The following is a 27,601-nucleotide window of genomic DNA, read 5'->3' on the forward strand; positions in this document are numbered from 1 at the left end:
GATTGTTTAATTATTAAGATTCAACTTGTTTCAGAAACTTTGACAACTTTCTTAATTTAATTTTTTTTTCCTATCAATATGTTAAAGTTTAACCATAAATTAATCTCATTCATAGAAGATAAATAAAATTTAATTAAAGATTATTTCAACACATTAACCAACTTTCTTAATTTATAAATGCATAATAAATATTTCAGTTATATTATTATATAATTTAATAAAATAATTTTTTATTAATTTTAATTTCTCCAAAGATATATCATGTCCATTTATTTATAAATTACGAAACACAAAGGTCAATATCTATTTCAAACTAAAAATCAAAACTCCAGTATCCAAAGACACATTTTCAACGATATCTAATCTAAATTCTGGGACAATTGCGTCTACTCAATAATTGTCATTAATCTCTAAATTGCTAATGCCGGGTTCTTGCCCCCATCCTAGTACTGCAGTCTGGAGATATTGAACAATTAACGTATAAGAGAACATGTAAAGGAACCAACCAACACAACCTTGACCGCTTTCATTAAATATTCGCATAAACAATTTATATTATGTGGGAAAAAAATATAACATACACCTCAACATCACTATTCTTGTAAAGAACATGAAAATAAATAAATAATAAAACACGAATGCTACAGAGAGGGTACATTCCCATCTATTTCAGGGGTCCAATCCTCCAGACAACTTTGATAGGCTGAAAAACTCTTGCTATATACACGACAGCAACCCTGAGTGTCTCCAAACAAAAGGGATAACAACAGAAAATGAATCTTACAAGAGAACTAACAGTTGATGCCACATTGACCATTGGTCAATTTGTTGGAGTCCGAGGTGAAGGGATCAATCCTCACCCACAGCAAGGAGAATATTGAAGCAAGAAGAATAGACCAAACAATAACAATGGTTGGGGTACGATTTTGCCTGCCCAAGAGACCCTTCAAGAATGGGTACAGATGGGCAATGACCCAGATAGCAAAGAACAGCTTGCCAAATAGTGGACCCCAAGATTGGTAACCACTGTTTATGGCATAGGACACACCAGCCACTATCCCTACCAAATTCACAATAAGCACTGTTGTAGGAGGGATAAGAAGTGATGTCCATTTAAATACATAAAGCTCGGCAAAGTCCCCATCCTCGTCTGATGCCTTTGATGTAACAGTAAAATTTGTGTCAATCCCAGCAAGCACTTTTAAAAGCCCCTGGAACACAGCAAAGAGATGCGCAGATGTCCCACCAATAACCCAGAATTGTTCATTTCTCCACCAGTCTTCTACACTGACCCCACTCCACCTTAGCTCGAGAATTGAAGTAGTAAAAATGGAGACGAAAAGGAGAATAAACCACATGCTGGCAAAGTTGCTTATCTGCATTAAGATTAACCAAATGTTTGGACTTCCAAAATTTAGCAAGTTCACATTGAGAATTACATCACATAAGAAATTCTAAAGTCATCAGGAAAAAATGAGAAATTGTTTACCTCAGGGATAATAAATTTATTTGTTAGAAGACAAAATGCAGGAAGCGTACAGTAAGCGATCAGTGGGATTGAGGTAAACGGGTAGACAATGGTGTTAATATAAGCAAGCCTCATCAGAGGCTTCAACCTCCCATTATAGCCATACCACAAGGGACAATGCCTGCTTAGAAAGATCTCAATTGAACCCAAGGCCCATCGAAGCACCTGATTGAGACGATCAGAAAGATTGATAGGAGCAGAACCCTTGAATGCTGGGCGAGGTGGCATGCAATAGATGGAAATCCAACCACGAGCATGCATCTTGAACCCAGTCAAGATATCTTCTGTCACAGAACCATAGATCCATCCAATCTGGTGAAGCCAGAAAATGTTTAGTTAATATCCAAATAAACTACTCATTAGTGTTGCATTGCATCATATTTCGTTATATCAGAGGACAGGAGAGAAGAGCACAATGATAAATGTACATGCTCACCTCTTTGCCCCATTCTGTCTTGTCTTCATAACCGCAGCTGATAACATGGATTGCTTCCTTAAGAAGAGTTGCAGGGTTTGTTGAAGGTGGAATGCCACCCATCTCCATGAAAGTGGCAGCAATAAAAACTGGAGACTGACCAAAACGCTTTTCCAAGCTCTTTTGAGACATAAGTAGTGACCTTTCATCATCATAACCTGAAAAAGGACACATTACATATCAGTGAAATAGATCAATAGGATACAGGGGATAAAAAATTACATGAAATCAACATACAAAAGCTCTACATGTATAAACAACCATAAACAAGAGTTTTTTCAAAATAGCATACCTTCAACACCCTCCTCTATGTCTTCCATATTAAATATGGGAACAGTGGATTCAGTTCTGCTAACTGCCCTCTTCTTGTCACTATACTTCTTATTGCCACCCCTTCCCTTCTTTCTAGAACCCCAACAACTCTTTACAATAATGTTAGGTTCCAAATCCTCCTCAGTCAAAACAGGATCATAACCATACAAAGCCTGCCTATTGAAACAACAACCAGTTCCCACATAGACTGGGCCCTGAACACCATCCTGACCTTTCATGTTGATCTGACAGGTACAGAAAAAGAAATGAAATTCAGCCAAAGCACTGGAGAGCAATGCAAACAAAGAAAATATTTCCATTGATGCAACTTAATAAAACTACACAAAAAAAAGCGAGACCTACATCAAAGAACACAATGTTGCGATTGGCATATCGATCGTGTAAATCAATGCCATCAAACCTCTGAGGGAATTGCACATAACATGTCTTCTTTCCAAGAACAGGATCCATCATGAAACACATGGCTTCTTTAAGAGCTTTGCTATTATTGAAATAGTGATCACAATCCACGTTGAGAAGATATGCACCATTGGTCAAGACAGCAGAAACTCGAATCTACATAACACAAAATAAACCAAGGTTAGATATGCTCAACATATTTTTCTGGTAAATAAAAGCTGCAACCATCATACTCAACCATGGCACAGTAAAATAAATGTAATTGGTTTGCAGAAGGAACAACAATAATTTCCTCTACTAACTTGAATACAAAATCCACATGATCAACTACCAATATTCACATCATAAAGCAGATTAGAAAACTTGTTACTCATAGTTGTTAGTTTATCATTGTGCCATGTTGAATCACAGCATCAGCTTCTAGGTTATTTTCCATATCACATTCAGTTCTGACATATGCATGAGTAAAACCCAATGCTACATAAAAGCCATAAACTTGATAAGAGTGAAACAAGACACAGGGCAAAAAGTATAAATCAACAAATACATAAAACATAAAATAAGAGGCTTCAATATGACAGACCAAAGCATTCATGGCTCCAGCCTTCTTATGATGTTGGAAGCCTGGTCGCTTCTCACGAGAAACATAAACAAGTCTAGGCAGCTCATTTCCATCTGTATCCAGCCCTCCACTATGACCTAAAAACACCTGCACAAAACAAAAATTACAACTTGAAAACATAACAAATGAAAAAAGATTATACAAGCACTTTGGAGAACATGGTAATACCTGAATCATTCCAGGATGATCCCTAGGATTATTTCCAGGCCAAGGAGTTCCATCCTGCATTGTCCAACCTTCCTCAGGCATCTTCTGTGCTTTGGCTACAAGGGCATTGATCCGTATTTTGAATTCTTCATACTCTCTCTGATAAACATAAAATATCTATAATTAATTCCCACAACTCGTGTACCAAAAGACAGGACAGGGGTGGAGGAGAATAAAGAAGATTTTATGTGCTCAAGTTATATAACAGCATGCTTCGTAGTCAACAAAGTTTTCACTTGGTACATTAAAAATGTCTAGATATAAATTTAACTTGAAGCAGAAACACAACGCCTCAAAATACTACCTTCATTGCTCGTCGCTCCTTTACAAACGAGGGTTGAACCTTGTCTTTCAAGTAATCAATCTTCTGGGCAAAATAAAACTCTGGGGCTCTTGGCTCAATATTATGCTTTTTGCAAAAGGGCACCCATTTCTTTGCAAACTCAGCTGTTTCTGATAGTGCTTCAAAGGTCAACATAGCTGAACCATCATCTGATACATAGCAGGAAACTTTGTCCACAGGGTAATCAACAGAAAGTATAGACAAAACGGTGTTTGCAGTTACAAGAGGTGGCTCTTTGAGGGGATCCACTGTACTAACAAACACATCAACAGGAGCTAACTGTGATGGTTCTCCTTCACGATCATATCTAAACAAATGCTAAGATTAGTGACATAGAAAACCCCACATGATAGTTAAACCAAGATGCAAAACCCAACAAAACATGAATAAAGTAAGCAACCAGACCTTAAAGCAAGCCGTTCAAGATAAGTTTCGCGATTAATGGGAGACCATTTTGGGAACTGATCCAAGAGCCAGGACAAGGCAAACCAAATCTCACAAATAACTGATGTCAACCACAGTGGGTATGCATCTTTCACAGGGTGAGTTACACGATATTGTAAGAAGAAACCAAGAATAATCAGCCGGAGTATGATAACAACACGATAAGGTGTCAGCTGAGATGAAGGAATTGGCACCACACGACTCATAGGTTGTCGAGCATCATCAACCCTGACAGGTGAAAAATAAATTGACTATTTAACTTAAAATAGAAGAAATGAAATTTAAACTGCATAAATATTGAAAGTTTGTATATTCAAACTGCATATTATTGAAACGACAGCCAAGATTTCTGCAATAATTTCCGAATTATGATCTAGTCACCAAACACCAATGGAAATAGTACAAGTAGCCTACATTTGAAGTTCTTCTCCATTAGAACCAGTCCCTTCAACATCTCCTCCTTTCCCTTCAGCATATCTACCAGTCATTTGCACCATATTTTTCTCCTGCTTGAGCTTCCAACCTTCAACCCTTTCTTTCCAGTCAACATTTCCCAGACCATAAGAATTCAAGTCCTTTGATGGATCCACAATTCTCACTGGAACTGTTGTAATAACAAAGATTCGGTCAACATAAATTTCATAATAACCATGAAATACCACATAGTAACATCACTTCAAGTTAACTCTACATACCAGGTTGCCTTGGGTCAACATATGGAAGCGAGTGAACCTTTTCAGATGGGCCCAAAGGACCTGATGTAGTTCGCACAGATTGAGTATCAGGTGTGGCACACGGAATCTCACCAGACACCTGACCATATTAAGTTAAAAAAGAAAAATTATATTAGAGGGTTACACTACTCTCCAGTCTCCAGTCAGCAGTCAATATAATAGATAAAAGAAAAATGCCTAAGCAACTAAACACTTCAAAAAGTAATTAGAGCAAGAGCCAGTTTTGATATAAGCTAGAAGTGCTTTGATAGTTTCTCTACTAAAAAAACTCTTCATTATCATGAGAAAAACTTTCAAATGCTTCTATAAGTTTATAGCCCCAAGCAGACTCTAAACAATAGAGAGATCAATAGTTTTCGTCACTTCTCACACACCCTTACACCAAAAGCTAAAGTATAAAATATGAAAACAAAACGTAAAGTGATATCCTAATATGGAAACCATAAAAGGGTTTAATAGATTATTACTGTTTGGCCATTGGTGAGGAGGGGAATGGGCTGTTGAGGATCACGTCTGGAAGACGCAGACAGGTCAGTGTCGTCTTCCCACTGGCGCCTGGGCTTGGCCTTTCCTTGGCCATAATTGAACTCGTTCTCGATATCATCAGAGTCATCTTCATCTTCATCTCCCTCCACTCGAGGGCTCCCTGACATCCACAATCACATCGTTCGAATCAAAACTCAAATTATACCAAACCAAAAAACAAAAACAACACAAGCAAAGAAGCTGACCAACCTCTGTGCCTCTTGTATCTAGTCTTGCACTGTGGACAAGACTGGTTCCCATCCTTCCGCTCATACTCATAGCAAGGACGGCACACAGGGAAGGCACACTCATTGCAAGCAACAAACACGTCACCAGTGGCGGTTAATCCAACAGTGTCGCCGCATATTTGACAGGTTTGGCCGTTCAAACTCTTCAAGGGTTTAGACTAGAGATCACAGGCACCGTACCAAGTCAGAATTACGCATTCCCCTACTTAATTAAATAAAAAGTCGAAGATCGAACTAGATCTAACGCAGATGCAGAAAATCGATAAGAACATTGTTAGGAAAGACTAACCCCGCTGTCAGAAGAATCGTGGCGAATCCGTACGAGCTCGTTCCGCTTGTGCGAGCCTGCGACCATTCCCGCACTTGCTTCCATCCTCGCAGAGAGTGATTCAGATCGAAGATCGAAGATCGCGAGAGAGATTAATTAATTTGGAGGCAAAAGCAAAGCGTTAAATCTTCGCCCATTCAATACGCCATCTCTCTCTCTCTCTCTCTTCACTTGCAGACTCCAGCTAGCTAGCCTCAAACAAGCTCTCACTCTCTGTTTTATGGTTATTACTTTACCGGACGAACCGGTTCCCGGTGCCTTTCTCAAGCCGTTTAAGCCCTGGCTTCTCAGGTTCGGCTCAGTCTCTACACTAGCTTCTTAAGGAAACACCCAATCACGTGCCGCCACGTGTTAACTGTTGTGAATGAGACACGAAGCGATGCATAGTTCGGCATGTGGAATATTTCCTGAAGTGGCACCAGGCTGTCCGAGCTATTACCGGTTGCTCCCGGTTTCCTTTTCACCGGCTGTCGGTGCCACGTGAATTACAAATGTGCTCCATCGTCGACTAAATTACAGATATGCCCCTGTTACACTCGTATATTTGTAATATAATAACTGGACCGTTACAACTAACGCTGATTAATTTGCTGTCATTTTCTTGTAATACAATGAGTGACCGACAAATGAAATTAAGGGTCAATTTAGAGAATTGATATTTTCTTTTCATAATTTTTAGTGTATATAAATTTTATTAAATTATGTAATATTATGCATATAAATTTTATATAACTTTAAAATATTAATGGATATATAATTAAACAATGAAAACTTATATGCATAAACTAGTTACAACACTTTTTTTATGAGTTCACATCTGTTATAATTCTAATAGAGGCTTTTTTTTCTGATAGAGTTCATTCATGTTGTCAGAAAGATGCCATTTTAAGATAAAACCCAATGTTTTCTTGGGAGATTGGAGAAAACCTATTATGTGAATAATATGCCCATTTAAAAACTTGTTTTTATTACGAGAGTGAAAACAAAATACAAAAAGAACATCTTAATTTTCTAAGAATGTTTGCTTGTGTACTATTAAAAAAACAATAAAATAAAGTTGTTGAATGGAATGCTGCTTGAAAGAATTTGTACAAATCTTCGGGTAAAACAGTATTTTTAGATTTCTATCAGCAATTGCATTTTGCACTAATTCAGAAAAGAGCTAACTCGTTTAAAAATATGCCCCATTTTAAGCATGTGTAGGATTATAATAATCCTATAAATTACATACGTCAAAAGTGGTTGTGCAATTCTATTGTATTTAATAATTTCATATGATGAATAACTATTTATTTAAGCCTTAAAAAGACTCATTTTATTATCTTGATGCAGTTATGATTAGGGTCTTCTATAGTTCAAAAAGTAACCAACCATAAAGGATTTTTTTTTTTGGACAACTATAAACGATTTAAGTAGTACAAAAAATATATAACTTCATATATAATGGTTGAATTTAGACTGCAGGTAAAGTAATATTCATTCAATTGAACAGAAATAAATTATGACTATAATACTTTCATTTATATACTCTAGTAATTAACATAATTAAAAAATAAATGTAATTTCATGTCTTGTAGATGAAATATTTATCAATAGCCAACCTCTATACTATTGTAATTGAAAATGGTAGTATTTCTGTTTTATATATAATAAAGATAAATAAAAGTAGTTAAATTAATCAATTTTAATTAATAATTTTATAATTTTAGATTTTATTCTAAAAATATTATATAATTAAATGATATAACTGGTAATTATTATATTTAATGACAACTCATAATTTTTTTAATGCTTTAAAAAAATGTAAAGACAAGTAGTTAAATGATAGTATTTCTGTTTTTATATGTAATAAAGATAAATAAAACTAGTTAAACTAATCAATTTTAATTAATAATGTTATAATTTTATATTTTATTCCAAAAATACTATATAATTAAATGATATAAGTCATAGTTATAATATTTAATGACAACTCATAAATTCTTTTGATGCTTAAGAAAATGTAAAGAAAAAAAATTAACGCTCTAATATGTAAGACACTTATAGAATCAACTAGCAAAAGGAAAACAAGTTGAGGAGAACTAATTATCTAAATTTGGATAGATTAATCATGCATGACATTATGTTTTGCCAGGAAATCAACATACAAATTAACTTCTTGAAAGACATACTTAAATCTAACTGTACTGGCCAGCCAAGTTGTCGACTTGTCCCTCACCAATCTGCCGACTCGGTTGTACCAGCCTGACCAAGCAGTAAGCTCATTATTGCCGAGCTCCTCAGCTCGACCATGAACTTTAGCATCGGAGTCTCTTTTGCAGGTACCACCCCCATCTTGGAACATCAAGCGTACCAGCGAAGGAGGCTCACCAATCTTACTCGGCGGATCACCTCTACGGTAGATTTCCGGTAAGAACATTTGGCGCCCACCGTGGGGCCGATCAAGACAGCTCTTATCGGCCACGCTTATGGTATTCACCCGAAGCCATAGTAGACGCGCAACAGACGATGCAGATCGCACGACAAGCATGGACAACGAAGCGGCATTGAGAAGGCTGATCGAACAGGTCGAACAGATGCGGCAACAACACGACGCCGATCTTCAAAACATGCGTGCCAAGCACGAAACCGACCTAGCCGCAATGCGGACCGCCAATGAAGCTGATCTAGCGGCACTACACGCTGAAAACGAGCGGATTCGCGCCCAGCTCCCTCGACGCCCCTCTGATCATCCTCCTGAGGCGAGCAACCTCCACGAGGAAGAAGGGCATTCGGTCTCTCAGCCCCGAACTGCGACTAGGGCACCGACTCCACGACCTGCCACGCATCGATCTCATGCACCGACGAACAAGTCGGCCCATGAACTCAGCAAGGCCCCTACTCATGTCATGGGGGATCAAGCAACCTTCCGCCGTCATCCCTTTGTGGACGACATCATGGAGACACCTCTGCCTTTCGGCTGGAAGCCCCTCCATGTCAACCGCTATGACGACACGACGGATCTAGACGAACACATTGACTTATACGTCACAGAGGTAAACCTATACACTAATGAAGATGTTATTCTGTGTAGGATTTTTCCAACCTCGCTCAAGGGATTAGCACTCGCCTGGTATACCCAATTGCCAATGGGATCAGTCGATAGCTTCAACACTCTGATGAGGCGATTCACGGCGCAATACGCAACGAGCCGACCTCATCACATCATATCCGCCGCCTTGGCCAGCCTCAGACAGGGCGACGACGAACCATTAAGGACATTCATGGAGCTCTTCGCTGGCGTCTCCGTCAAAATCCGCAACTTAAACCCCGAGGTCGCACTGCACTCCATGCTCATGGCGTTGAAGCCAGGACCTTTCGTCGACAGTCTTTGCCGACCACCTCCTCCCGACATGGACGAGCTCCGAGCTCGCGCTGTTGGAGGAGCATGCCAAGTTTCGCAAGGCAATTCGCGAAAAACCACAAGGAAAGCAAGACCAAGGTCAGGCCACGAACATTTAAAGTTGGCGACCTTGTTTGGCGATTACGGGGAGAAGCAAGAATAGACCCCTCCAAAGGAAAATTTGAAACTTGGAATTCCACCCACCTCAAATTTTATTTTTCTTAACTTGTAAATTCAGGTGATGTACTCTTTTTCCTCCTCAGCCTTTTTTCCCACTAAAGAAAAGGGTTTTTGGCCAAGGAAGGTTTTAACGAGGCACACCTCAGAAATAAATCAACAAAGCAACTTCATTCCCATACATTTTCGGTATTGGCACATTAACCATGACGACTTGCCAAGGTCGAGTTCGAACCTTGATGTTAAAGTCGGGTTTGAAACTTCAAATACAAATTACGTTGCCAAGGTCGAATCCGAACCTTGATGCCAAGGTCGAGTTCGAACCTTGAGATCAAATTTTCTTAACCAAGGTCGAGTTCGAACCTTGATATGCCAAGGTCGAGTCCGAACCTTGAGATCACATTTTCTTAACCAAGGTCGAGTTCGAACCTTGATATGCCAAGGTCGAGTCCGAACCTTGAGATCACATTTTCTTAACCAAGGTCGAGTTCGAACCTTGATATACCAAGGTCGAGTCCGAACCTTGAGATCACATCTACTTAACAAGGTCGAATTTGAACCCTCAAACAACAAATTTGGGAACTCCTCAGAAGCCCCTTTGCTCTTACATCACTCGGTGCTTGGGGGGCAAGTGTACTGGCCAGCCGAGTTGCCGACTTGTCCCTCACCAATCTGCTGACTCGGTCAAAGGTTTACCAGCCTAACCAAGCAGTAAGCTCATTATTACCGAGCTCCTCAGCTCGACCATGAACTTTAGCATCAGAGTCTCTTTTACAGGTACCACCCCCATTTTGGAACATCAAGCGTACCAGCGAAGGAGACTCACCAATCTTACTCGGCGGATCACCTCTACGGTAGATTTCCGGTAAGAACACTAACAATCCAATTTAAAGAAGTAAAGTGTTGAATCCTTTTTTTAAGCGACTAATATAGATGAAAAACATTAGCATTTTCTCATATCAACTTCAAGGCCATAAGAGAATTTGATTTAGAAATAAGGTTGTTAATACCTTCATATCAAACTTTCACCAATTAAAAAAAAAGATATCCAACAACTCTCCTTTGAGATTGATAGAGACCCCACATTAACCCGAAAAATTTGAAACCAATTATCCATTCTGGTCACGAATTACATCTCTTGAAGTAAATAGATTTCTTTCTACATATATGAAGAATGATTTATTTATTCTAAAAGCAAATCTACCTAGACTTACTTCACTCAATAATTGTATTTTACATCAAATTTCAATGATCTAACCATTCAATTTTGAGTTCTTAATATATAGATAAATCTGTAAAAAAATTTTAAAAATTAAAAATATTCAATATTTTATTTCATTAATTTAAATTAATGTATAATCATAAAAATATTTTATACGTTGATTTGAATTATTGAAACGAAGTATTAAATAATTTTAAATTTTTTTAAAAAACTTCCAGATTTGATCTATATATTAAAAACTTTTAAAGTAACGATCGGATTGTTAAAATTTAACATAAAACATAAATTATTAAATAGTAAATTTAGATAAACTTATTTTTTGAATAAACACACACACACACACACACACATATATATATATATATATATATATATATAATACAAGGAGAGTTCAAACGATACCAGTGTAACTTCTACTAAGTATTACACCACTCAATAACTTTATATTAAATGTGAATTTTGTAAATCCAACCGTTAGATTAAAAATTCTTTACTCTTAAATCATATATACAAAATTTTATATTAATCCAAGATGATTTGATACTTCATTCTTATAAAATAAAATTGACATAATATATTTATTTCAAAATATATTAAAATATAAATACTTTGATTACTCTCAAGTTGTTGTTCAATTTTAACAAAATTTGATATGCAAATATAAAGTGATATAAATTTTCAATCTAATGGTTAAATTTACAAAATTTACAATTAATATAAAGTTATTAAGTAGTGTAATACTTGGTAAAAGTTACACCGATATCGTTTGAACCCTCCTTTTATATATATATATATATATATATATATGAATGAATGATAACTTGGTAAGGATTACAATTTAAAATAAGAACATGCACATTACTTCAAGCAGCACACCTCTATATCTGCATTTCTGAGGCAAAGGAAAAAAAAAAGGTAGATTATAAAATACCATCTGAACGGAGTCGGTGGAGCTTTCACCAACTTTTTTTCAATTTAGTGTGTAATTTGATATTGTGGGGATGCCATCATCAGCCCTTGTACAACATGGCGTAAAGCTCAAGAAAAAATTATATTCATCTCGCACACAAAAAATATATTACAAGACAACGAATTAGAGAACCCCCCTTCTGTGACAACTTATTGAGTATTTGAGATTAGGAGCAAAGGACCAAAAAAGCACAACGTATCAGGGTTCGGTAGCCCCATTTTCAATAGCCAGTGTCATAACTAATAACACTTTTGTCACCATTTCTACTTCCTCGCATAACAAAACCCCAAAACTGGACCAGGATTCGTGAAGCCTAACTTTCTATACAATTATAACATTTATTACATAGCCTACAACAGAAAAACAGATTAAAGAAGATACGATTTTCAAGCAGTTTCAGGAACTGAGCGCTGGTAAGGCAGACGGCGATCTGGAACTCCCTCCTCAGCACGCTTGTCTTCAAACCACTTGACAACTCTTTTTCGAGGAATGTTTGTTACATGGACAATGCTGCTGATCATTGCATTCTACATTGCGATTCAAGGTAGACAAATAAGGGTATCGAAGTTAACAAATATATGTCCAAGGAAACTGCAAAATTATTATAATAAAGATAAAACTTGTATACAATTCATTATATGCTTTTAGCATCATTCTCCAATTAAATTAATTTTTCATCTCAAGAATCTATGTTGATTTTTAATGCAAACTGTAATCACATAAATAACTGAGATAAAACTCCAATTTTAATTAGAAAACAAAACAAATGACAATTTGATTTGGGAACAAATAAAATAAAAGATCGAAACTATAATTTAACCTTTAAAGAACTACATCTAAGTGTTATTCCTATAATAACTAGCAAGAAATGTGTTTTTGCCATTACCAAATGCTACATATCATATAATTAAGTAGTAATGAAACATGAGCAGTTTGATTTGGGCAGGTTTTTATTTTTTGTTGGCCCATTTTTTTCACTTTTATTTGGGGCAAATAAATATAAGTGCATGAGTATATATAGTGAAGTCTCCATCTCTCAGATATTAACGTAGAACATTTACCTTGAGCACTGAGAATGAGAAACACTGATTACTTTCATTTTGGCAATTGTAGTACATGGCATGGATTTTTCCAACCAAACATATAATACAGAATCATGAAACACAAAGGTATTGCATTATTCATCTTAATTTTTTTGCTTAAAATCTCAATACTGGTACAAGCATGCATTATTTAAAAGTTTCTCCCTTAAAACATTTGATTCTAGAGGGAATTGCAAGTAAAAAAAATGGAGTGAATTAAATCAGAAGACTAGTTATGGATGACTGGATGATCTTCTATCACAAGAATTGTAATGTTGAAGCATGGCAAACGTTACTTACAGTGGGTCGTTTTGATCTCCTATAAACTCTCTCCAAAGTGTCAACATGGGCCTTTTTCAATCTCTTTTGAGCATACCAATTACGTTGCAAGGTATGAACAGGTACTTTAGCCTTGGGTCCAGATTCTGCATGATCAACACTTGTTTCGATATGAACAATCTCTCTGGGCTTAGTTTCAAGTGATACTACGGTTGTTGTGGGTTCATCAGGTATTGATAGACTCATCATTAGAAGATTTGGAGGAGGTTCACGAAGCAATTGAAGAACAAGAGCCCTATCAAGACAAAGATCAGCAGCAAGATTTTTTATCTGCAACAAGTTAAAAAGTGTATGTGAGGAATGGAATCCTGAAGTTAATATTAGGGACTGTCCTAGCAATGGTGTCTTTCATGTTAAGTATCAAGCCAATAAAAAGAATTCACCCATCTATGATAAGTTGATAACCCTTCAGATGAGGAGAAAACAAAAACTTTAATCAGAAAACCTATCTTATGTAAAACTTTGGGGATTAAGTTTTTGACTTGGTTCAACCCAAATATACCCTTTAACCGACCTAGTCTATCCTATTTTGACCAATCCATAAATCCCAATTCTCTTTTTCTTCTTACTCCTCCTTCTTGTGCATTGGGTTAACAAAATATTCTTTGCAGTTCTGTGAACGGGGATTTTTCCTGGAAAATCCTCTTAAATCATAAGGTATTTTCACATTATTAAGTTTATCCATGGCAAAAGAACCCCCAAGTACAGTGCCATTACATACCTCAGGTTACTGTTTTTCTCCAATTTTTCCAACATCATCATAGGAAGTTATGAGCACTTAAAGACAACCTTTTCAAATTTGCTCCCACTCAAGCAAATCTCAATATTTCAATGAAAAAGGAAAATATAATTTCATGTTGAAGTTAAGGGGTTTGCAAATTAAATTGATATCCTCTTCAATAATTAGTATGAAACTATGAATTGCCTTTAATCAAGACTCCAGATCATTCGAGGAACAAGCAACCAGACCTGGCTGGTCTTAACAATCAACCAGGCTGTAGGAAGCTTCTACCTACCGAGTATCAAGAAAAAGCCCCAAAATCAGAAGATGCATCATATCATGTTGGAATAAAAGGCTTGAACATTTAAAAGTCACATGTAAAATCAAACAAGCACTTCAGGTAGGGAACAAATCAAAATGCTTAACCTCTGCCGAGGCCGAGGGTAACCAAAACAATCCCGTATACCCTTAATCATCCAAAAAACATATTTTTATCAGTTATCCACTCAGAATAGATAGCTAATTAAGCACAGAAATGAAATTGGAACAAAGTGAATAAACAAATTCAGCTGAATGACTAAGACGCTTACACTTGTTTTACGGCGGCCAGCTTTTAAAGCTCTAGCTAATTTCTTCATCTGCCAGTTCCTAAGCTTCAGTGACTTTTCATCTCCATCATCTTTATCATTATCATCATTATCACCATCATCATCATCATCATCTTCTTCTTCTTCTTCTTCTTCTGGGTCGCTACCAGTTTCTATGTCTATAACATCGGAGTTCAACAGTTCAGCATCAAAGTCCCCCAATGCATTTTCCAACTCACGTTCAAGCAATGCCATGTCTTCTTCAGTTATCTCATCTTCGTCTTCTGATAAACCATCGCGTTTGAGATCTTCTTCGAGTTGCTTGAAGAGCAGCTCAAATGCATCCTCATCCTCGTCGTCAACCTCAGTAACATGATGAGGAGACAATTTTTTCTGTAAAATACAAAGCAATCAAAACCAGTCACACTGTAATTAGAAAAGCTTAACACAGAGAAACAACCTAAAAGCTAGGAAGATAGGCAGAAATAATCATCGGCAATTAACATGGCACAAAAAAGAATTTACTATAATCGAATTTATTTATCAATTTGAGAGATAGAAATGACCTTGTTTTTCTTTTTGGAAGAGGCAGCAACAATTGAAGAGCAGAGGTTACGAGCACGAGAGGGAAGAGGAACGGAGCAAAAGAGAGGTTTCCGTTGGAAAGGAAGAGTGAGGAAAGGGTCACTCCGAGCACACGATAAACACCGAAAAGCAACCGCCATTTTTCTCTTCTTTCGATTTCGGTTTATCCACAGGGTGTAGGAGTGACCACTGACCAGAGTCAGGGTTTTCATATTTATCGCTATTTTATTTATATCACTTTTATGTCTTTAAAATTTAAATAATCACTCTTCTTTTTAAAAGTTTTTTTCTCCTTTGTACCCAAAAAAAATCTTTTTAAAGTTAAAAAGAAATTACTTAAATATTTCAAATATTAAAAAAATAATCTATAGATTTTATTAAAATGCATTATTTTAAAAACTAAAATGAAAAATACTTTAACAAAATTTATAACTATGTTATTATTAAGACTTTGTTAATGACCGATTGTTAATATCTAGTCATATTTTTATTTTTATTTTTAGTGAAGTTTCTTTTCTAGTTATATATATTTTTATTTTACGCAACAAAATCAAACCTATTTTTTTTTCAATACTAACGAATTGTTCTTAATAATTTCATTACTTTAAAGAGTATTTAATCCAGCAATAGTTGCTTTTTATACATAGTTGGTGGTGTTCTAAAATTAGTCTTTTATTCATCCTTAGAATTTATTATTATTATTTTTTATAAAAAGTATCACCTTCATTTTATGTGCAATTATATATTAAAAAAATAGTTTAAACCACAAATTATTTTTTATTTTTCTTGTGATCTATACAATTTTTACCTTCTTTAACAAAAATTTCTAGTTCCATTCCTGCCTCCGAGAATGTAAATTTTCTCTTCAGTGTTGATCATGAAAGAAAAAAAAAAAAAAACTAAAAGACTTGAAATATTATACATAAATTTAGACGGGAGATTGCTTTTTCTTGATGCCATTGCGGATCTCGTTTTATTGTTAATGAACATTATTTATTATAAATATAAATATAATTATATATTTATTATAAATTATAATTATGATATAATTTATATTTTTAAAAAATATTTTTTATTATTTTGTATTATATAAAATAAACATTTATTATATATAATTGTTTTCAAAACTTATCATTCTCGTTTTGTATAGTCTTGTCATGCAGAGGTAGTTAAAGAAAAGTTATAATTTTATAAATAAAAATTATTTAAAATATATTAATATTGTAAAATCTTTTTTATTACTTAACCAAAAATTTTCATATATGATAAGATTATTAGTTTTTTATTATAATTATTTTAACATCACATTTAAAATAATTTTTATTGATTAATAATATATCAAAATAATCTCATAAATAAAATGACGCATTATTTACTGTAAAAAAAATTAACTTCAAGTTGATTGATTTATTTATTTTTAAAATTCTAACAGATCTATGAGTAAGTTTCATTTACAATAATTGAATAAGAATCATTGTTTTTTTTTTTTTTGCAATAATTGAATTCATCATTTTATTTTTGCAGTGAAGACAAAAAAATAAAAATAAAAAAAATGGAATAGAAAACATAAAGCAGCGGAAATTAAAAATGGATACTCTGTAACTATTAGCTGTGACAGGGAAAGAGAGGTTCCACTGCGTCGAGAAGCTTCAGATCCTGCCATGGCTACTCCGACGCCATCGTCCAAATGGACCGACAATATTTCCTCAATAGCCGCTCGCATCTTGTTCCTCCTCATCATCTTTCAGATCCCTCTTTTCAGGTACTCCCAACTCCCAATCCCTTTTTTATACTAACCAAACACACGCCTCACCAATTGATGCACAAGTTTTTTCATTACTTTCGAGATCGTCTTATCCAAGAGTTGAATTGTGGCTAGCATTCACATGATAAAAGAAAATTGAAAAAGAGGGAAATAAGAGGTAAAGAAAAACCATTTTTGTTCGATTGGACTGAAATCAATATTTGATTGTTTCCTTTATGCTAACTACCTTTGGACTTAAAAGGGTTTATATCAACTTTCAAATCATTTAACATTTGTTGGTGGGTTGACTTGGATATCTTCATACATGCTGCCAATTTTACTTAGTTTCTTCTTTGATATATTTATATTTTTATATGGTACTTCAAGAATTTAATTAGGATGTAGGGACGGATGGTGTAAAAGTTTTTCACATAGTTTCTGGTTGGGTAAACTTCTCGGAATCACTCTTTAGATAGAAAAAAAAAAAATATGAAATTAGATTTTTCATCGGTTTATGCATATGCATTAATTAATTTCTAGAAGTTCTCTTTTATTAGCTTTTCTAACTTATGTATAAATTTATTTTAGTTTATTGAGATTTTTTTTTATATATTTTTTCTTCCTATTTTTCTATTCTAAGTGTTTTTAAGAAGTTTGCCTAAATAGCTGAGAGTATACTAATCTTTACACGGATAACATATGGAAATTATACTTGGTAGTTAAAAGTATACTATAGGTTGTGATGTTGAGCTTGAAACTTTTCCTTTTTGGTTACTTTTACAGGGTGACTTGCAGATCTGGCATGTGTACAACCCCTTTGCATGTCACATCGTCGCAGTTAATTGCAAGTGAGCTCTTTCCTGTTGTTGTTGTGAAGGGCCTTCTGTACCCAGGGGCTGCATTGAATGGCCTCATCCACAACATGACTGTTCCACGTTGGGATAGTTTGTTGGATTTGTATAATTTGACCAATGTGAAGGAAGCTTCTGCAGTAACTGATCTCCAGCGCTTGGAGGTTAGGCAATTTAACACCTTTCTTTTGATTATTGAGGTCTCTTATATTGACTTAAAAGTTAAATTGAACCTCCTTTCTCATTCTCTGGAGTTGTTAGTTCTTGCTATTATTGTCTATTTTGCAATTTAATATACCTTCATCTGCCCAATTGATTTCATTGTAGCACATGACATGATTCCATTTTCCACTAGGTTTCTGTTTCTATGCTTGTTTTGATACTTTTAATTTCTAGAAGTGTCATAAAATGTGCTCTATAATTGTTCCTGTTATTCTTGTCTATTTGCAATTTGATATACCTTCATTTGCTGTGTGGAATTTTCAATTAATGTGGATTTGTATCACAATTCTATTTTCCATTAGGTTTCTGTTTCTACTTTCTATGCTTCTATCGATTCTTTTCATCTGAATATACATCAATTGTTTTCCAGGTTCTTGCGGGGAGCTACTTCACAGTGGCTGGAGCACTTGTGGGTATTCTAAAACCCGGGAGAATGAGCGTGTTTGGGAACCTTCTTATAATTTGGGGACTGGTCAAAGAAGGGATTTTAGGAAAGCCAGTAAATTCTGATCCTTCAAAAGCTGTGTACGTCTACCCAACAATGGTGATCGCCATGTTATGTGCTTTCTCATCCGTTAAGTATGATGTGAAGAAGGTTGCTAGGTCAGCCCCTGTCAGGTCCTCTGCAAGACCACTTCAGGGCTCATCTAAGTCTAAGCTGAAATAAGTAATGATTCTCATGATGTCAAGTTAAAATTGTACGCTTTCTCCCAAATTCATTTTGGAACATATAGTTCAGTTTTTTTCAAGAATTATTACCATCTTATTTTACTAATTCCTATTAATTGATTGAGCTTGTTGATCCGAAGAAAGGAAAGAGAGGAAGCTTAGCAATTTATAAATATAGATATCAAGCAAGAGATCAAAGTGGTTGTTATATTAGTAAAGTAACTTGTGATTTTTTCATCTCTATTAGTATAAGTGGACATAGGAACAGATGTCTTAGAAAATTGTAGTAGTTATTGGAAAAAAGATAACAGAATTTTCCCAAAGATGGTTTGATCACGTGATGTTAGTCTATTAGAAGTGCCAGTAAAAGTAGACAATGTGAAAGACAGCTTGCTGAACAAAGAGGAAGGAAGAATAAAAGATAAAGCAAGCACATATTGTGATTTATAAATACAAGACTATCCAAAATCCTAATCAATCCATTAGGTTAACATTAATAAAATTTCACTAGATTGGAAACACAAACTCATATTTGGTATAGTATCTTAGTAATCATAATAATGACCATAACAAAGTTAGACCACCACTCTTCCGTGGCATAAGCAAACTTTAAACACTAGGTTTTGCCCCATTATACTTCAAAGAACCATACCCAAGCTGATGTGCTCTCTGCACACCTTCGCTGCTCTCTCCAATAAGCTTTTGGGGAAAAAATACGAAGCTGGTAGACCAAAAGCAAGCTCACCTTTCCTTGACCCTGGACAACGATTCCATATAAGTTACAGAATCCACGAAAATTATTATTTGTACATGAGTTGCCCTGTAAAAGTCTCAAAATCATCTGGCTCATAGGGGAATTGTTGATGATCCCATATGTCCTCTTTGCAACTCTTATGGGGAAACTACTCTTCACTTGCTCAGAGTTTGCCCTGTGATTCTTAATCTTTGGGCTTATATTGGCGGAGGAAACATTTCAGGATTCTTCCAACATAATCTCCAAGAGTGGGTTATAACCAATATCTTTTTATCATGGAACTGCTGAAGACGAAATGTCTTGGCCTTTGTTCTTGGGCTTCATCCTTGCCGAGATTTGGAAGCACAGTAATGAAGTGGTGTTTAACGGGGTATTTTCAATATTAACATGTCTTATGGGCCACCTGAACTAATGCATGGACTCTTGGCTCTTGCTCAAGCTCGCAACCTCTCAACCTTTAATATTCATCAAAGTTCCTTCACTCAGAATTCCTTGACTATTTCTCTCAAACTTTCGTGGCAGCCTCCCTCTTGGTTGGATTAAGTGCAACAGTGATGCATCTGTCCACAACAAGAGTACCAAAGCAGCTTGTGCGGGTGTTTTTAGGAACCATAATGGGCAATGGTTAGGTGAATTTCAAGGGAACCTTGGATCATTGAACTCAATTGTAGTTGAACTTGGGGTGTGGTTTAAGCTCTTCAAATGGCTTGGTCCAATAATATGAATTTCGATTGCTTTGAATGTGAATGGCTGGTTGCAGTCAATCTCATTCTCCAGGGTGCAACACTGACCATCCTCTTTGGAACATTATTGAATCTATTCAGCATTGGAAGAATAAGTCTTTGACTATCAAATTCAAAAACGCCTATCGTCAGGCGAATTTGCTTGTTGATTGCTTAGTCAATATGGCGCATAGCACAGATATTGGTTCCATGTTATTAGAAGTCCCCTCCTTCTTGTTACAATTTACTTCTTCGTGATGCTGTAGGCCTTCCTATGCCCAGATTTCTAGCTTTTAGTGATGTTGTTTAGGGCCTGTAGGCCCTCCTAAGCAACAAAAATAAAAACAGAAGTTAGATTTTTCACACAGCGCATTCTAAATTTGAGCAGTTCAATTTTTATCAACGCTCTAGATTCGCTCAACAGTACAAAGTACTTTCCCTTCAAATCACTCAATAGGTAAGCACTCAACAGTACAAAGTTCTTTCCCTCCAAATCACTCAACAGATAAGCACTCAACACTCAACAGCACCAATTACTTTCCCTTGAACTCGACTCTTATCTATTAAATATAATTTTTTAACAGATAAATTGATGGCTACTCTGAGGCGTTGGCAAGGCGCTGCTTCCATTGCTGGAATTTTTCTCCTTCTTCTAACTTTGCTTCAATCGGTTTGTTCTGTCTTGCAAGTAGTACCTCTTAAGAAATAATTAGAAAAGTGAATTAGTTGTTCTTCTTTCAAGTGTATTACTATTTCTTATGCAACTACTTAGCATTTCCTTTGACATTATCTCCATTTAATATTCTAGTTGAGAAGTTATGGAATGATTATGTTACTCTTATCAGATAATCAACTCGTGATATTTATGTCTATTTAACATTGTAGTTGAGAAGTTGTGTAATGATTGTGTTACTCCACGTCACGGTAAATAGAGAATCAACTCGTAGTTTATGTGGTAAAATCACTTGGTTACTTTATTAAAATCGAGTTTATATATGGCTGTTATTTGCATCAACTTGTATGGTGGGATATTGATGATAGATATTAAATCAGTGACATATATATAAGATTAAAACCCTAATTTAGTCCCTTATAATATTTGTTTGTTTCAATTTAGTCTCACTTTAATTTTTGGTTTCAATTTAGTCCCCAATAATTTAAATTATTACAATGTCGGACTTCCATCCAAATTATTTAGATGAAGTTAACTGTCGGCACATGAATGCCATGTGGATGCACACGTGAATGTCAAATTTTTTTAATGCATCTGGAGCTAAAACGGCCCGTTCTGGTTGCACACTTGGTGTGTTAATTTTGTACCTGGAACGGGCTGTTCCGGATACAAAATTAACACATCAAGAGTGCAACTAGAACGGCTCGTTCTGGTTCCAAAATGCCAAACACAAACTCGAGGATTATAGTTAGTGATGGATTCAGAAATTTTAGATCGTGGGGGCAATACTTATTTATAAATTTGTAATATTAAAAATTTTACATATAATTTTTAAAAGTATAAATATATATTATAGTTATTTTTTACAAGTTTTTATATCTACAATTATGATTAAGGATGAAAATAAACTAGGTCAGATTATGTTATATTATAATTTAACAGAATTAAACCTAATTTTTATTAAAAATACATGTTATTAATATGATATATTTATCTGTTATAGACAAGTTTTAAAATGTTTGGTTAGAACTACAATCTTAAAAACCTACTTAATAATAATTTAACTAATAAAAACATAAAAATAAATATGTTAAATCTTATAAAAATTAAATTAAATTTATTTATCATATAAAGATGTTTTTGATATATGATATAAATTTTTACAATCTTGATTTTTTTATCAACATATACAATAAATAGAAAGCACAAAAGTTTGAAAAATATGAGATAAATGAATAATTCTTCGAAATTTATATTTTATACATATGACAATTTATATATATATATATATATATATTTATTAGAATATAATTTTTATTTTTTAAAATATATTATTTTTTAGATAAAAAAATTATGTATGTGTAAATGGTTTGTTTTTTATCTTTGAACTACATTGTGTGTTGGTTGGGGTTCTGGAACGGCCTGTTCTGAATCTGGAACGGCCCGTTTTGGAAACCAGAATGACCCGTTCCGATTTCAAAATGGTCCGTTCTGATGTACTCGTTGGTGTTAAATAATACATCTGGAACGTCCGTTCCGGATGCAAAATTTACGCACCATGAGTAGGGATGGCAATGGGACCCCATGGGGGCGGGTAATAGTAAACACGCCCCCGCCCTGCTAGATAAAAATTGGTCCCAAACCCGCCTCATATCCGTGCGGGTGTCCATTAAATGGGTATCCATGAATTTCTTGAATAGCCGCGGATATCCATGGATATTTATAAAAAAATTTTAAAAATTAAAAAAATTATATTACAAATAATTTTAAGTTTATATTTAATGTCATTGAAATATTAAAAATAAAAATTCAATGTTAATTTTGAACTTGTATTTAATGTTAATTTTGTTAAAATAATAATAAAAATGCAAGATAATCAATAATTTAAAATACATCAATCTCACAAGTAAGTTAAAGTCTCATCTCGAAGCTACAATAATTTAATATCATAATTCTGGTGAAGGATTTTTCACTCTTGGCAAGCGGACCAAGCTTCGTTGTAGTAATTTGATATCGTCCTCAGGGATTTGGGGATACTAGTAATTTCCTTTCTTGTTTACAGAGAACATGAATGAAGTATTGATTTAAGTTTAAATTAGAGCAATTAAAAGCGAAAGTATGAATGTAACAGAAATCTTAGATGAGAAAGAGATTGGATTCAAATGTACTTTCTAACTCTTTTAATCTTCATCAGATAAATATGATTCCACTTCTATCACTTCCATGTTCAATAATTAGCTCAACCAGATTTCTCAAAATTGAGCCCTAAGGTGATTAACCCTAAACATGATTCCTCTATGATTTAAGACTAACACCTTGCATAAAAACAATAACTTGAACCAAAATAGCTAACAAAATTAAGTCTATTCCTAGAACAAGAAATTATTAGGTGAATGATTCAGTTCAGGATTTTGAAAATGTTTTCCAACAAAGTTCAAAAACCTAATATCATAAAACGGGTGATCAAACCGGATTAAGCATTAAAAGAAGAATCAAACACAAGTAATAGAACTAAATATCATATAAATCTAAGAAGAAATAGAGTTAATAGTTACATTGAATCCAACCCAAGAGAAACTAGCCACTCATGGTGAGGGCCATAGCAAATAAAAAGATGAGATTACACAATAGAAGAGAAGAAATGAAGATGGATCCTCGTTCCCAAGCAAGCCAATCTTCAAGTCTAATCTTCAAGCTCTCCTCTTTTCCTGGGTGATCTTTCTCTCTATTTTTCTTTGGTTTTTGTACGTTCTGTTTCGATCCTTTTTTCCTTCCTTTCTTGCCCTAAAATACGTCCTGTCCAAGTGAAAGTTGGGATTTTTAACCCAAGGCTGCAGCTCTGGATGTGTGGCTGCAGCTTTAGAAGTGTTGCAAGACGCACAAAGCTCCAAGGCTGTAGCTCTGGAATGGGGGCTGTAGCTCTGAATGTCTGGACTGCCCAAAATGTTCCAAGGCTGGAGCTCTAGTTTCATGGCTGAAGCTTCAACTCTCTGGAATTGGTTCAGGCTTCATGGCTGCAGCTTTGAATCTGGAGCTATAGCCTTAACTCTTGGAACACTTTTTTTTGGTTCAGGCTTCATGGCTGCAGCTTTGGCTTTGGAGCTATAGCCTTGGATTTCCAACTTCATCAAAATCTACACAAAAAGGAAATATTTTCAACCAAAGAAACTACACTCTTGTAACTCCTTAGATTAATCTTAGTTTATCTATTTGGAGGGTCAAATACAACCAAAATTACTTACATCTCTCCCAAAAAGAGTGCCAAATTAAGCATAAAAATATGCAATTTGAGCACTTATCAACTCCCCCCAACTTACTCATTTGTTTGTCCCCAAACAAAGGTTCCACTGTGACTGCAAACAGACAACACTTTCCAATTCACAAATTACTTCTATATCAACAAGAGAATAAATCATTAATCAATTCACCTTCATCAAATTAATTCCTACTCACTTGAGGTTCCCACATTTTCAAGCATACTTAATCAAAGAATTCACAAAACAAATCACTAACTTGAGCACTATGAATCAGTGATTGAATAAATACTCCTCACTGGTGTATCTCTCTTTGGGTGAGTGTTTCTCTCAACTAAACACATCATTTTTATGAGCATAAGCATTGATATCATCTCTCCATTGCCACTCTTGAAAAGAAGATGAAGGATCACAAGGTCTTTTGAGGGTTGTAATGGGGCTTAGTTAACAAAGAAATATGGTTTTTCTGGTTAAACAAGGTTCAAACTCTAGAGATCACAATGAACATAAGCAACAAGACTCAAAATTTGTTCACTCTTCAATTTTCAACTCCAACCACATCTCTCAGCCCAATTTCTACCTTCACTTTTTCCATATTTGCCCTCATAATTTATTAACTCAATTGTAAGAATCCCACCTCTTTTGAGCCTTTTTGTACATTAACTTAGCTTCTTTTTTTTTAAGCTATTTTGAATGGAATTGTACAGTACAATGATAACAATAGAGAGGTAATTCTCACTTTAACACTTCACAACATGGTATTTCTTTTCTTTTTCTTCAACCTTGACAATTTTCACTCCCCCAACTTAACCCACATTCATTTTCATCATGCTCTCTAAGGTTTGGTTAGGGTGAGGAATTTACAGTTGGTATAAGCTTAAGGGTTGAATAAAGGGTAATGCTCTAATGGGTTTCAAACAAAGATTTTTCTCAAATGACGGTTAGCTGTTTGGTTCTAGGCTCAACAGATTTTCAATATGAACAACATAATTCCTTGATCTTTTCCAAAATTTCTTACAAGAGCAACAATTTCAAGAATCAAACACATATGCTATGATGGTGACTCTCAAACATATAAGTGTATGTATTGGGTGCTCTCACTCATCGGTTTGGCTCGATAAATCCAACCACTGACCTTTCATGCCAAGTTAAAGAGATGCTCATGAATTCTAAGATCATGATAAATGATAGAGTGCAACCATAAGATGAGTATTAATAACACCTTTTTTTTCTGTGAATTTATAAATGAAATTTTTCTTCTTGTTGATTTGAAACAACTTGACTATCCAAGAATGATTATCTAGTGATTCTAAAAAATTGTCACCTATTTCCCAAAAAATAATTGTTATTAACTGTTTTCATCATATTAACTATATACAAGACTTTACTCTAAATTGTCTTTCCAAAAAAAAATTGAGTGCTTCAACAGTCAGTGATCATTCACAAACTAGTGACTTTCCACAAAAAACACAAAAGGTTCACCAGTACTTGACCTAAGCACCAAAAGTCAAAACAACAACATGCATAAGTATAACATCCAGCACAAACCTTAATTAACACAAAACAAACAGATAGTTTAGACTAAACAAGCTAATGATAAAACCACAATATTTAAGCACTAAAATTTAAAATTACAGAAATTTAAAATGAACTCTTCTCCACAGTCTGTCTTAGGATTCCTCTGACTCGTATTCCTCTTCTTCTCCTTGCTCTTCTTCCACTGCTTCTTCATCTCTCTCAACTTCCTCTTCTTATCCATGCTCATCAGCAGGTTGTGCACTATGAACTCCTGGCTGTTGCACTCCACCCCCTCCTGAGGAAATAGGATTGTCCACAGGCCATAAAATTTGGTCAACAAAGGTTTCTAAAGTAGGCCATGGATAGAGGCTACCTCGTGTTTCAGTTTATTTCAAGCACAATTAACCATGTGGAAGATATGCACGTCAAAAAGCAAATATTAATGTGCCAAAAAATATAACGAGGAGTTGAATTTGACATGGTGTTCTTGCAAACATATCCACAAACACTTTGCATGCACCTTAAATAAGCATTTTTTTAAGCAAACAAAGCGTTTCATTCACTTCAACAATTCAAGAGTTCTTTCAAGAAATTATAATTTAAAAATCACATTGGGCTCCAAGAGGAAGAAGAAATTTGAAAGAATCGCATGTAAACCCACAAGAGGAGAAAAATCTATGGAAAAATTTACCTTTTTAGTGTGAATTGGAGCAGAAGAGAACTATGAAATATTTCAATAATCTCCTACCAACAAGAGAGACTCGTGAGAAGAGAGTGGGAGTAGAAGAGAGTGTGGAAGGTTTAGGAGTTGAGAGCACAAAAAGAGAGTGAAGAGAAGTGTATATCGTAGGTTAGAAGTGGAAAACGGGTCTTAAAATAACTTGAAAAAATTGGACATTTGAACCCAGGGCTGCAGCCACGATTCTAGAGTTGCAGCTTCGAGGATGGCAGATTTATTGAGCTTGGGCTTAGAATCTTGAGCTGCAGCTTCGTTTTTTTTTTTTTTACTCCCACGTGGAACTTGGCAGAGAGTTAGAGTTGCAGCCTTAGGTGAGGGCTGCAGCTCTGGACCCCTGGACGTGAAATAGAGAGTGAAGGCTTGAGCCTTGGAACCGGGGCTTGAGCCCTTGTATCAGAATTTTTTTTTTTAAGTTTTTATGCTAAATCCGTTGCAGCTGTCAATGAGGGCTGCAGCTCCGAGACTTGAACCTTCACATTTTTGCTTCCTTTTTCACTCTTTTATAACTCTCAACCTCTCTAAAACTTATTCCTTCACCTCTACATTTTTAACAACTATAATGAACTCCCAATTAACAAAACAACCACACAATTAACAAAGTGCAACTAACATGACACTATATAACATAAAACAAGCAATGAAACATGGATACCACATATTCAAACATACATTAATAACATCATACCATTTACTCATGAAACCAAAATAACACAACAAGCATTAACCAAAATATCAACTTAACAAAACAAAAACATGCAAAAGCTAAATCTATAACTAATTATGCAAACATGCTAAACATGCTAATTTAATGTCTTTAGCTTGACATTTGTTCATGATCAAATCTCTTGAAGATGTGTAATGGTAGTGAGCCTCTCAACTTCACCACCCAAGTAAGGTTGGTGTATCATAATTTATGTTTGATCATAAAAATGAATTGTGATTGATGAAGTTGGACAAAACATATTATTAGAATTGGATATAATTAGTTTGTTGATATTAAAATTAATGTTTGGAAAAGAGTTTATATATAAACATCAATTTCCATATATATATATACACTCTGTTATATGTAAACATTAATTTCAATGTCAATAAACTACCGTCTAAGAAATTCAACAGAAATAACTAATTATATCTAATTTCAATACATATCTCAGTTAATGACCATGAGTCATGGTATAAAAGTTCCCATTTCCGGCAAATG

The 27,601-nt window shown here is 34.9% G+C and overlaps 3 protein-coding genes across 4 annotated transcripts; 1 reads left to right on the top strand and 2 right to left on the bottom strand.

The window, feature by feature from the left end:
• Positions 1-493: 493 nt before the first annotated feature.
• CESA1 (cellulose synthase 1) lies at positions 494-6,383 on the bottom strand. The gene is made up of 14 exons (XM_020358106.3): positions 6,148-6,383; positions 5,821-6,016; positions 5,553-5,731; positions 5,047-5,164; positions 4,766-4,955; positions 4,313-4,579; positions 3,869-4,214; positions 3,526-3,663; positions 3,319-3,444; positions 2,679-2,891; positions 2,296-2,560; positions 1,965-2,161; positions 1,490-1,840; positions 494-1,376 (listed from the first exon to the last, which is right to left on the bottom strand). The coding sequence occupies exons 1-14, from the start codon at positions 6,229-6,231 to the stop codon at positions 792-794; spliced, it is 3,255 nt and encodes a 1,084-aa protein (XP_020213695.1). The 5' UTR covers positions 6,232-6,383; the 3' UTR covers positions 494-791.
• A 5,616-nt stretch (positions 6,384-11,999) lies between these two features.
• Positions 12,000-15,451, bottom strand: OCP3 (overexpressor of cationic peroxidase 3). The gene is made up of 4 exons (XM_029270896.2): positions 15,233-15,451; positions 14,670-15,059; positions 13,320-13,628; positions 12,000-12,464 (listed from the first exon to the last, which is right to left on the bottom strand). Exons 1-4 carry the CDS (start codon positions 15,389-15,391, stop codon positions 12,324-12,326), a joined length of 999 nt encoding a protein of 332 aa, XP_029126729.2. The 5' UTR covers positions 15,392-15,451; the 3' UTR covers positions 12,000-12,323.
• Positions 15,452-16,831: 1,380 nt separating this feature from the next.
• Positions 16,832-18,843, top strand: LOC109796560 (tail fiber). Of its 2 annotated transcripts, none has more exons than XM_083077517.1 (3): positions 16,832-17,013; positions 17,779-18,010; positions 18,439-18,843. In XM_083077517.1, the coding sequence occupies exons 1-3, from the start codon at positions 16,913-16,915 to the stop codon at positions 18,733-18,735; spliced, it is 630 nt and encodes a 209-aa protein (XP_082933643.1). In that variant the 5' UTR covers positions 16,832-16,912; the 3' UTR covers positions 18,736-18,843. The 2 variants fall into 2 exon arrangements, with proteins under 2 accessions (XP_082933643.1, XP_082933644.1); XM_083077518.1 differs by lacking the exon at positions 16,832-17,013 and adding an exon at positions 17,037-17,173.
• Positions 18,844-27,601: the final 8,758 nt, after the last annotated feature.

The sequence above is a fragment of the Cajanus cajan genome, chromosome 6 (genome assembly GCF_000230855.2).
Source record: "Cajanus cajan strain Asha chromosome 6, NIPB_CcT2T_4, whole genome shotgun sequence".
NCBI classification, from domain to species: Eukaryota; Viridiplantae; Streptophyta; class Magnoliopsida; order Fabales; family Fabaceae; genus Cajanus; species Cajanus cajan.

Coding starts and splice junctions, on each gene's coding strand:
- CESA1 (XM_020358106.3), bottom strand. CDS start 6,231: ATGGAAGCAAGTGCGGGAATGGTCGCAGGCTCGCACAAGCGGAACGAG. Junction 3,664..3,868: donor AGGAGCGACGAGCAATGAAG/GTAGTATTTTGA, acceptor TATGTTTATCAG/AGAGAGTATGAAGAATTCAA. Junction 2,892..3,318: donor CTGGAGCCATGAATGCTTTG/GTCTGTCATATT, acceptor TGTGTTATGTAG/ATTCGAGTTTCTGCTGTCTT.
- OCP3 (XM_029270896.2), bottom strand. CDS start 15,391: ATGGCGGTTGCTTTTCGGTGTTTATCGTGTGCTCGGAGTGACCCTTTC. Junction 15,060..15,232: donor CTTCCAAAAAGAAAAACAAG/GTCATTTCTATC, acceptor TGTATTTTACAG/AAAAAATTGTCTCCTCATCA. Junction 12,465..13,319: donor GGAGATCAAAACGACCCACT/GTAAGTAACGTT, acceptor ATCGCAATGTAG/AATGCAATGATCAGCAGCAT.
- LOC109796560 (XM_083077517.1), top strand. CDS start 16,913: ATGGCTACTCCGACGCCATCGTCCAAATGGACCGACAATATTTCCTCA. Junction 17,014..17,778: donor TTTCAGATCCCTCTTTTCAG/GTACTCCCAACT, acceptor TTACTTTTACAG/GGTGACTTGCAGATCTGGCA. Junction 18,011..18,438: donor CTGATCTCCAGCGCTTGGAG/GTTAGGCAATTT, acceptor ATTGTTTTCCAG/GTTCTTGCGGGGAGCTACTT.